The sequence below is a fragment of the Nerophis ophidion genome, linkage group LG15 (assembly GCF_033978795.1).
Source record: "Nerophis ophidion isolate RoL-2023_Sa linkage group LG15, RoL_Noph_v1.0, whole genome shotgun sequence".
In the NCBI taxonomy this organism is placed as follows: Eukaryota; Metazoa; Chordata; class Actinopteri; order Syngnathiformes; family Syngnathidae; genus Nerophis; species Nerophis ophidion.
The window spans coordinates 23,461,974-23,474,352 of NC_084625.1; the positions used below are offsets into that span (position 1 = coordinate 23,461,974).

Genomic DNA, 12,379 nt, shown 5'->3' on the forward strand with positions numbered 1-12,379 from the left:
AAATTATTACGATAATTACGGCACAAAGACCTCATGTAATCGTGGCGAAAAAGAGGTCTCACTCTCATGGAGCAGACAATATAAGTGATTTTTTTAATGTTTAGAGTAACATGCATTGTTTTATTGGAGAAATTAGGTCACTTCTGTCTTTTTTTTTTTGGAGACACATTAAGCTGACTTTCTACTATTGTAACTAGGGATGATGTTTGATAAGAAATTATCGAGTTTGAGCCTATTATCGAATCCTCTTATCGAACCGATTCCTTATCGATTCTCTTATCGAGTCCAGATAGGTTGTTGTACATGGAAAAAAAAACAATATTTGGTTTAACAAAACCTGACTTTTATTATATAAGAAAAAAAATAAAAGCTAATGAATATTGACTGTTACCCCCCTAAAAAAATAAAATAAAATAAATAAATATTGACTGTTGTTACCCAAAGTATATTAAGTGGGATTTTTCAGAAAAAACAAATATATATAGTAACACAAAAAAAAACTGTCTCTGTGATCAGTATAGGTGTATAAATAATAATATAGTGTTAAATAAAATCAGTCCCTTGGGCACAAAACTGAAAATAATACAGCTCTCCAAAAAGTGCACTTCTGCTACTATTTGACATAACTGTTTGTTACGATGTTTTGACATTTTTGCACTTTATTTCTTTATTGAAAGAAAATTCTATGAAGAGAAAAGTTGTTTGCAAATGTGGTTACAATGCTTAAAATATGAAAAATTAAAGCTAAAAAAAGAAATACACTTTATTGAGTTAACATTATTTCTTTATGAGCTAGGGCAGGGGTGCCCATTACGTCGATCGCGAGCTACCAGTCGACCGCGGGGGGTGTGTCAGTCGATCTCGAGCCAGGCTTTTAAAAAAAATAGACCTAAAAATTAGTGATCATCAATCTTCACCAAGACGTCACTTAAATGACATTCACGGTACCGGAGGGTCTTGTGAGATGACGCTGGCTGCTGCAAGATCATTGTTATTAAAATATGACCGAGAGGAAGGCGAGAAACACTTTTTATTTCAACAGACTCTCGCGCCGTACCTTCTGTCAAAACTTTAAAAGGCCGACTGCACATTTCCTGTCTTCACAATAAAAGCCCTGCTTCATGCTGCCTGCGCTAACTAAATACAGAGTCTCGGAAAACTGGCGTGCACAAGCGATCCCTCAGAAAGCTGGCGTGCTCATCACTTGTGCACGCCAGCTTTCCGAGACTCTTATTTTGTTAGCGCAGGCAGCATGAAGCAGGGCTTTTATTGTGAAGATAGGAAATGTGCAGTCGGCCTTTAGAGTTTTGACGGAAGGGACGGCGCGAGAGTCTGTTGAAATAAAAAGTGTTTCTCGCCTTCCTCTCCGTCATTTTTTCACAATAATGAACTGGCAGCAGCCAGCGTCATCTCACAAGACCCTCGGGTGCCGTGAATGTCAATCAAGCAAGCTACGGAATTTGCCGCCAATGTTTTTCTTGTAAAGTGTATGGAAGCTGGATGAATTAGATGCCAAAAACCAACCACTTTCATGTGGTATTGTACAGAAAGGACAACTTTTTTTCTCCTCCATTTGAAAATGTGGGCGTTATCATCATTACTGTCTGATTCCAATCAATGCAAGTCATCAGAATCAGGTAATACACCAACTTATATTCTTGTCTTCGTGAAAGAAAGACATCTATATGTGTTACACATGCTTGTGTTATCATTAAACACATTTAACTTGTTTACAAAAATGTCTCTTTCATAAATAAATAAATATAAATGATATATATAAATGAGGTAGATCCCCTCGAGTTGGTCAATTGAAAAGTAGCTCGCCTGCAGAAAAAGTGTGGGCACCCCTGAGCTAGGGAATATAACAACTACACTACCCAGCATGCAACGGGATTGACGAGCATGCTCGGTAGCCCCGAAAAGGGTTGTTGCACGTCGTCACCCGGCAGTAAACGTCAAGAACTCAGCCAACACACCTCGTCTGCATTATTTATACTTACACTGACAACACATATACAGTGTGATTTTGCTTTGTTTACAAGAAAAGAAAAACAAAAGTTAAAAAAAGGGGGATATGTTGTATATATATATGTATGTGCTGCGGTTGCTTTAAGAACATTGCGACAGCTGCCATAAAGGAGGTGCGTTGCTAGCCTGGTTGCTATGTTTCCAGTTGGTCGTAAAAGTGTTGGTCATGTGTTTGTACCCTGCTCAAATCTCTCAGTAAAGTTATTCATTGGATTATGTCTTTTGTTTTGAACTTTATTACACCTTGGAGTGCTTTTTCCCGTCCGTTGTTTTCCTGCTTTCGCTATCTGCGCCTAATGACGGAGCTACGTGACGTCGTTTCTTGTGATGTCTCACGGAGCATTTCTGGTCGGGACGGATTCGAATAACGAACCAACTCTTTTTCTTTACTATAGTGGTCTCGATAACGGGTACCAGTTCTCAAAAAAGGGTTCGAGTCCGAGGACTCGATTCTTTTCTTATCGAACAACCGGGAAAATCGGTTTCGAGTTACATCCCTAATTGTAACACTTCTGTGCATCAATATAGTGATATATTTCTTGTACAATAACGTATACATTATATTTAAAATAAATATAATGATATATTACACCAACAATTATGTAGAATAGAATAGAATAGAATAGAAAGTACTTTATTGATCCCTGGGGGAAATTAAGCATAGCCTGTATAGATATCTAAAATTAATATTGTGATAATATACAGTAATACATGTACAATGACATGTAAATTATATTTAAAATCAACATAGTGATATATTACATCTACAATGATGTGCACGTTATATTTAAAATCAATATAGTGATAACATAGTCGTATAGTAATGTAGAATGTGTACATTTAAATAAAATCAATATAGTGATATTACATGTAAAATGATGTTTACATTACATTTAAAATCAATATAGTGATATTACATTTAAAATCAATATAGTGATATTACATACGTATACAATGATGTGTACATTATACTTAAAATCAATATAGTGATATACAGCACTACATGTACAATGATGTGTAGATAGATTATATTCAAAATACTACTCTGAGATTGATGGGTGTGTTGTATTTATTTTATATTTGAAGCAGAGGAAAAGCAACACGTTTAACATGAATTACTCATTGCTTACACAATTGTTCTTTACTGTTTGTTGATGTATTATTTCAGCAATAAATGGACCTGATGTTTTATTTTTTATAAATAAAAACCTCTAATGAATAGGTATTTGTTTAAATACCTTTCTTAATAATAATGTATTGAAGTTAACAGAAAACATCTCAAGGTAAGGGTTTTCCTCTGCATTTTTGGTGATATTTAAACAAAAAAATTGAATAATGAATTACAGATCATAATTAAATTTACCCCTATTGTTTTTAAACGCTTGACAGCACTACTAAAACAGATTGCATTATTTGTGCACATATTTTCCAGAAATGCATAAAACTGCGAACATTTCGGATAAAGGAAGACATCTTACTTTTAGGCTGTTAATCAACATTCTTATCTCACTTTAAAACATGCAGTAATTTAATTTAAAAAAATATTTGGCTCAGAGCTTTTGTCTACACCAGGGGCGCTCACACTTTTTCTGCAGACAAGCTACTTTTCAATTGACCAAGTCGAGGAGATCTACCTCATTCCTATTTATAATTTATATTTATTTATTTATGAAAGAGACATTTTTGTTAACAAGTTAATGGTGTTTAATGATAATACAAGCATGTTTAACACACATAGATTCCTTTCTTTCATGAAGACAAGAATTTAAGTTGGTGTATTACCTGATTCTGATGACTTGCATTGATTGGAATTAGACAGTGGTGCTGATAACGTCCGCATTTTCAAATGGAGGAAAAAAAAAGTCCTCCTTTCTGTCCAATACCACATGAAAGTGGTTGGATTTGGCATCTCATTTGTCCAACTTGCATACTCGTTTTTAAACACTTTGTTATGAGAGTAGCATATGTGTGTGGCCCTTTAATGTCTGGCAGCAGGTGAGTGACGTCAGTGACTGTGCGGGTGGGCAAGCAAGTGAGAAAGCAGTCGCTGAGAAATACATTGGCATCAAACTCCGTAGCTTGCTAGCTTGTGCACGCTAGCTTTCTGAGACTCTTATTTTGTTAGCACAGGCAGGATGAAACTGGTCTTTTATGGTGAAGACAGGAACTGTGCAGTCGGTCTTTAGAGTTTTGACAGTAGGTACAGAGTCTCTAGAAATAAAATGTGTTTCTCTGCGTCCGCCCTGTTAGTGATTTTTTTCTTAAATATGAGCTCGCAGCAGCCAGCGTCATCTCACAAGATCCTCGGGTGCCGAGAATGTCAAACAACTGACGAAAGTGAAGTCTTGGTATGATTGATGATTGCTCATTTTTATGTATATTTTTTAATGCCTGGCTTGAGATCGACTGACACAACCTCCGAGATCGACCAGTCGATCGAGATCGACGTAATGGGCACCCCTGGTCTACACCATATTCTTCAACTGAAGAAATAATCGCTAAAATCTATACGGTGTTCATAATGGGATGTAACCATAATATATAAAATAGCAATAAAAAAATGTTGCCAGTAGGAAAAATTTGTTTTTTGCCACCACATGATCACATCATTTTCGCTCGCTCGTCCTTGCTGATGGCCTCATATTGCCCATATTCCCAAAACAGGAAATTTAGCTTTGTAATCTCATTTTCTTCCTCCTCATTTGTGTTACATTGTGTTACTTCTCACTGGCGAGTCGTGAGGTTCACTGTACCGAGAGCGTGTTGGTGGCGGCGCCCCACTCCGGTCTCCGCTGAGACAAAGATTATGAATGACTGAAAAGAGGGGTCACTCTGTTAAATAAACGTGCTATGGTGCTGAGAGCGATGCACAAATTCAGATGTGTTTTTTTCTGTTTGAAGCGAGAGACGAACAAGCGCAAGGCTAAACAATTCCGATTGGCGAACATGTCTGCCACTTCAATGCCAGCGACGGCGGAGGAGAAAAACAAAAAAAAACCTAGCCTTTTGCAGTTACAGTATTAATCGTACTAATTAAAACCTCAATGACGATTACATTTTGATTAATCGTGCAGCCCTACACACAAACGCCTGTTATCTGAAATAAAAACAGGATTTAACAGTTCAATTTCATCCAGGGCACATTGAACCATGTTTCCACCCGGGTTCTATCAACTTGTGCACTACAAGCAGCGTTTATCTCTGTTGTGTCTAAAAACAGGTATAATACGCTTTGTGCCGGGTACATCCATCATTCTTGCAAACTGATGGAAAGCAGGCTAAAAGCATGCGCCTGCAGGAAAGAGAGGATGCGTGGGAGGAGGAACACTTAATTGAAAGAATACGGCCCCAGGTCAACCATTACACAGAAGATGGTGGCAATTAGCCCATCAAATCTCCCGCAGCCTTTGGGAAAAAAAGGAGGATTACTGGTCCTTGTTAAGCTGTAAAACCTGGCATCAAGAGTCAAGGTGCTTCCATCTCACCTCTGTGCCCAGAATAATCATTCAACTAATTGTATATACTGTACATATTTACGTATAGACTTAAATCTTTTCAGGCTGGCGCCATTCCATACATGCTGGCGTTAGCCCTTGCTGACTTGAGCTGTAAATAGACCGCTGGCGCTCTCATCTATCACGCCGTGAAGCTCCGCCGCCCCATCGTGGACTACGGTCGTGTAAGTGCATTCTGTGTGAAGAAAGGCCACGGACCGGACAAGTAGGGCAAAGAGAGAACAGAGCCCACAAACTCCGCTGCCAAACTCTTGCCGCCTTCCAGACACGCTTACATAACGCCGTTGGCCAGTACAGTCGTTTACAGCGCTCGGATTATAGAAACACTGCACAGACGACAGCTGCTGTCACACATCCATATACTTTGGATGTATGTTTTCCTGTTGGGCTTGATGGATGGAAATGTAAAGTTTATGTTTGCCCTGAAACGTTGTGGAAGTTGACACAGCGTTTAAAGGTTGCCATATGTTATCAAAGGAATGATAGGGAAAAGCTGCTCTTTGCTTGCTCTCCAAACATACATTGCACTGTAACGTTATGCGTGCGCATAACTCACAATTTTTAAGGTTGCATTCAGCAAACATGGCAAGATTATTATTACTATTCACTTTAGATGATGTCTTCCTGGAGGAACTGGGGAACTTTTGATATGAAAGTGTATAATATATAAATATAACTTTATAACAAGACTACTAGGAGCAGACTGAAACAAATAGTAGTATTCTGAGTGAAGTTAGAGGAGTAAATAAAAACAAAAAAGAAAAAGCCAGAACATTGCAAGAATGATGTAATATTTTTCCATTTAATTACTATTTTATTCTACTAATATTCCATCTTTGTTTGTGGAATACAAATGCATTCTGGCAAAATAAACAACTATTTCAAGAAGTTAATATTAAAACTTTCACATTTTGATTATATTATAGGAATTACTGTATATAAATTGGCCCTAGTGTGTGAATGTTGTCTGTCTATCTGTGTTGGCCCTGCGATGAGGTGGCGACTTCTCCAGGGTGTACTCTGCCTTCCGCCCGATTGTAGCTAAGATAGGCACCAGCGCCCCCTGCAACCCCAAAGGGAATAAGGGGTAGAAAATGGATGGATGGATGGATAAATGGGCCATAGAGTGTGAATGTTGTCTGTCTATCTGTGTTGGCCCTGCAATGAGGTGGCGACTTGTCCAGGGTGTAACCCACCTTTCGCCCAAGTGTAGCTGGGATAGGCTCCAGGACCCCAGCGAGCCCAAGAGGGACAAGCGGCAGGAAATGGGTGGATGACTTTATACTCATAACAACCTTGGTCTTCAAAAAATGATTATTTTTCTTCGTGTAATACTTCAATTTAATTTTTGTTTTCATTGTACAAAATTACTCTTACAAAATAACAGAGTTTTGGTTTAATAAGTGAAACATTTTGTTTTTGGTTAAAACATTTTTTTTTTATTGGTTTGATTTTATGATTGACAATTCCATTTTTTGTTTTATTATTGTCAATAGTGCTGTGTGTGTTTTGCCTTTTTTTTTTTTAACAGGACTTTGTGTTTGCCACCTGCCTGCGTATGAAAAATTCTATATAAATAAGTATGATTTGATTTGATTTGACATGTAGTTTTACAACTTTATTCTTTCAAAATCATTTAAGTTGTGATATTCAAACTTTTCCTTATATTATTTTAACTTTATTACTGTAACAATTTGACCTTTTCCACAATCGTACAACTTCGTTTTGAGTCAAAATCCAACATTTTAAACAGTTTAATTTTATTGTTGTATTACAATTTTGTTAGTTTTACAACGTTACTGTTTCAAAAATAATTTTAAAGTTGTGATACAATACAATAACTTTTTCCTCAAACTATTTCAAATTTATTACTGAAACATTACTTAATACTCAAAATTGTATAGTTTTGTATTGCATGAAAATCCACTTAAAAAATAGTTTTCATTAATTTACTTATATTTTTCTTCAAATGGTGTTTTCATAATACAAACTCATTCTTGCTAAATAAAGTTGTCATAGTACATCTTTTTCCTCATATTTCCACTTTATAATGGTAACTACAGTTTATGACTATTTTCATATTTCAACCTAAAATTCTACCTTTTTTTAATAGTTTAATTTCAAATATTATTTCGTTTTCATAGGACAACCTAAATCTTGCAAAAAACTAAATCTTGATAATAGGACATTTCCCTGTAATACACCAGATATTTACTTTTTTTTAATTAAACACTGTTGTATTAGTTGGATTTTATTCTTGTAATAATACAATTTTGTTAGTTTTACAACTTTGTTCTTTGAAAATAATGTAAGTAGTGATAATTGAACTTCTTTCCTCATAATATTTCAACTATAACTTTTCTGTTAAATGTTATTATTGAATATCCAAAATGTGTTTTCATTGTACAACCTTATTTTAGCTAAATAACATCTGTAAAGTCATGATCAAGCCTTTTACTTTTCCACTTTATCACAACTCTATGACCTTAGTTCAGTGGTTCTTAACCTTGTTGGAGGTACCGAACCCCACCAGATTCATATGCGAATTCACCGAACCCCAACCGTAATCATAAAATTATATTATTATATTAAAAATATACTAATAAAGGTAAATTTTAGAAACTGAAAGTTACAGGAATGTACGGTACACATGACCCCCTGTTTACATCTCATTGTGCAACAGGTGAATGTTTTAGTGGGAACTAAATGCGATATCTGAAAGGGGTACACATTATTTCTGAAGCAGAACCCCCCACCCAGACATATAATACTCGTACACAGCTCATGAAAAACAACATGTTATAGTCATTTTAAGTGGGCCAAAACACTTATATTACAAAATAATATCATGTAAATGACTGCTGTCATTTGATTATAATAATAAAACATTGAACTTGTTATTTAGTCGGGTTTGGGACAGGTGTGCTGCAGGTGTGACCACAGTGCATGTGCACGTCTGACGTGGCTCACATGTGCTCCACTCAAGGAGTTTTTGGGTTTGCTCACACATATGGAAAATTAGAGGGAACATTTTCGGGGGGTATTCGGAGGGACAAGTTTTTATTCACACGATGAGTCGGGTGTGTCTTGCTGTGCCGAACCCCTGAGGCCGACTCACCAAACCCCTAGGGTTCGATCGAACCCAGGTTAAGAACCACTGCCTTAGTTTCACAATTTTACTGCTATGTTTTGAGCAAAATTTCATTTTTCAAGTGGTTAAATGTTATTAATTAAATATTACAATTTAATTAGTTTTAATTTTAAGCTGTGATTTTTTTTTGCATAATATTTTAGCTTAATTACTGCAACTGAAAAATTTACTTTTACAATTTTGATTGAAAACTGCAATGAAAAAAAATTGTTCCATATTGTTAGTGTCATTTTTTTCCCAAAGTACATTGTTATTCTTGTAAAAACTTCTCTAAAGCCAGAATAGTATGCCTTTTTTTACATAATATTTCAACTAAATTATCGTAAATATATGACTATTGCTTGTATTCCGTCACGGGACTTCTTCCCGGAAGTAAAAACCAGTGGTGGTCAACAAATCCAGGATAGCTGTTGTAAAGCAAACATTATGCAAACTATCGGGAGTACAAAAGCAAAAAGAAGATACAAGCAAAAACTCTTAACTATGCAATGGAATAGATCCCTATACTTTATCATAAAAAGATTTGTCGAGTGATAAAGGATTACAGTATATGTCGGTCGCCTTCCCAGACATAACCATTCTACACAATAAAACAGATGCAAACTTGGAAAAGCATGGAGGTCTACAACTTCATTGTGTCTGGCTGGATCAAGGAAATTGGTATCAAGACTCTCCTGGATAAATATGCACCGTTTTTTCTCGGGTTAAGTTGCATTTCATGATTTAACTTTGCGTCTAAGATGCCATGTTTGTTGCTGTTTCACGCGCCGTTTATGAGCAGCGTGTTTTTCCTCGTCTTCATCAAAATAGAAAATATAACTTTAGATGTTACCATTGTGTATGTGCTGAAAGCTTCATTTATGATTGCTGCCCTTAGTAAAAGCTTAACTCTTTCAGGTGTTGCTCACATTTACTTTTGTTTATTTAGACTCACCAAGTTGGTGCTTTAGCAGAAAACATATGTTTAAGAAATACAAATAATAGAAACATACTTAACAGGAAATACTAGTTGTTCAATGTATATCCAACAAACCTTTAACGATGTGATCACTGCAAACTCAGGCATTCTTCAACTCTGCTCCCCCGGACTGGAGTGTGAGTTTTACTTTTCTCGTAGTCATTTTATAAAATCTTGCACTCTTCCGCCCTTTTTGATTACCTTTTAAGGGACTCTAAATAAACTTTTATCCTTTTCGTGATTTGAACGATTCACACAGCCAAAACCAACAAGCATAGGACATTTTTTCTTCGAGAAAGGCAAAATGGCGCCAAGTACCCATTGACAACAGATATAGCTTGACCACCATGGAAGTTTAATGGGCGATATGTGAGCTGGGCGGTAAAATCCAAGCAATTTTCGTAATTGTACAACTTTGTTTTATTGACTTATTTTCTTAATTTTTTTTTTTTTTAAGTTGTGATATTATGACTTCTTCCTCATAAAATTTCAACTTTTTTTTGTAATTGTATGATATTGGGGCAGGCGGGTGTACTGCTCGCCTACAGCATTTCTTCTTAAACATCCTCTAATGAGCATGGGTTGCCGCACTTGGATGTGGCCGGAGCAGAGTGAGTGCGAATGGTCGATCGCTGAGGGTTTTTTTTTTTGGATGGAGGGCCGGCTGACAGATGGAAAAGCATGCAGGCAGCACCGTGGCTATATTTAGCTCAGAGTCAGTATGTCGATTTGGTGACGCTGGTCCAGGAGCGCTATAAATATTCTATGACAGGACAGATCTAAAGGCGAATGAAGAGAATATGGGTGAGAGAGGAAGGGAGGGAAACGTGAATTGAACAAGTAAGCGAGAGAAAAGGAGGGAGAATGTGAGCGTGAGGACAGGCTCAATGGAGTGATTCATTCATCAGGCTCTTGCTTTCTTTCCCATTATACGTAAGCACTTCAGTGGCCCTCCGCAGGACAATGAGGCCATTGCTGTGCGCTGTGATTTACAGCCAATCCGGGGCAGATACAAGATGCTGGCAGCTTTAACTCTGCATACACACATGGCCACTTTTAGCCCATTTGCCATCGTCTCCGCGGACAGCTCTTAAATATATATCCAGCGCGGATTAATTTATAGAGCCTGTGCCGGAATGAGAGTTCAAAATGTGCTCAAAATGTGTGATATTAAATTCTCATGGCATCATCGCCCAAGATGAGTCTCGCTACCCACCTCCAGCATCATTGGTCCCAAGGCATCTTTGTCAATCACACTCTGGCCCGTCGATGACACATCGGCCTTCTGCACCTCCTCCTCATTGGCTGCGGCCGCTTTCTCTGTTGGCGGACACATGAAAGTAAAAAAAAAAAAAAAAAAAGGGAAAAGAAAAAGGGAACATGCATTGATCCAAAACTACAGGCTGCAGAAGAGAAAACCAGAAACTGACCTACATACAATACTTGTTGACAAGATACAGTATTTTTTAAATTTTATCATTTTTTTCTGAAATTGCTGTGGCTCAAAACCAAGGCCGCAAAGTAAAAACGTTATTAGTGAGCACTGAATGCATTATGTTGTCATGTGCAATTATAGACATCCTGCAGGAGTACATAATCAAAAGTAATGATACATGATCATTTTCCAAACAAACAAGATAGTTGTGGGCGCAGAAGCAAAGCAACATGTGTCGTAGTAAATACCATTGCAGACAGGACTAAAATACGAGTCAAAGACCCTCTACTGTACATGAAAGGAGCACTCTGTGCTTGTTAACTTCCTTTGTCACTGATAAAAAATGATGGTTCAACAAATCAGGGACACTGTTTACTGGAGCTGGAACTGATCAATGCGTTACTTTCATTGCAACTGTTTATCCAAAATCAGAGGAGTTCAGAGCAAGGTTAGATCATTTATGGAGGTATACGTCACGCTATGTTTTTTTTCAGGGGATGATCAAGCCGGTGTAGCATACAATGGTGCCCTGACATGATCAGTGTGTCCTTTTATTGCAAATAATTCGATATCAGAGTGAAGCGCAACATTAGATTATTTATGGAATGTGCACGCCACACTGTGCAAGAGGATTTTTTCCAGGGGGATGAGCATGCTGGCATAGCGTACAATGGCACCTTGACATGATCAATGTGTTACACTAGTCCCCTTTTAAGCAATTATTGATCAGAAAATCAGAGGATTGTAGCGTTAGGTAGGTTTATTTATGAATGAGCACGTTACACTACACAACAATGTTTTTTCCAGAAAGATGATCATGCCAGCATAGTGTACAATGGCGCCTTAACATATTTAATGTGTTACACTAGTATCCTTTTATAGCAAATGTTGATCTGAAATCAGAGGAGTGTAGCAATAGGCTAGATTATTTATGGGATGTGCACGTCAAGCTGTGCAACATGATTTTTTTCCAGGGGGATGAGCACGTTGGCTTAGCGTACAATGGCACCATGACATGATCAATGCGTTACACTTGTCCCTTTTTTAGCAATTGTTGATCCGAAATCAGAGGATTGTAGCGTGGGGTTCGCTTATTTATGAATGTGCACGTCACGCTGCACAAGATAGTTCATGCTGGGGGAATGAACGATCATGTTTGTGTTGAGTACGATGGCGCCTTGACATGCTCAATGTGGACTTTTACAATAAATGTTGCAATCACAGGGGTATAGCGTCAGGTTATCTTATTTATGAATGTGCACACAACTCTACACATGAGTGTTTTTGGGCGG

At 37.3% G+C, this 12,379-nt stretch overlaps 1 protein-coding gene across 4 annotated transcripts in view; it reads right to left on the bottom strand.

Annotated features, from left to right (window-relative positions):
• Positions 1-12,379, bottom strand: part of ncoa2 (nuclear receptor coactivator 2) — a 137,476-nt gene that overhangs the window by 37,869 nt on the left and 87,228 nt on the right. For all 4 annotated transcript variants that reach the window (XM_061921866.1, XM_061921869.1, XM_061921867.1 and 1 more), the window contains exon 5: positions 10,869-10,972. In XM_061921866.1, coding sequence (XP_061777850.1) covers positions 10,869-10,972 — 104 coding nt within the window. The remainder of the gene's footprint in view (positions 1-10,868; positions 10,973-12,379) is intronic.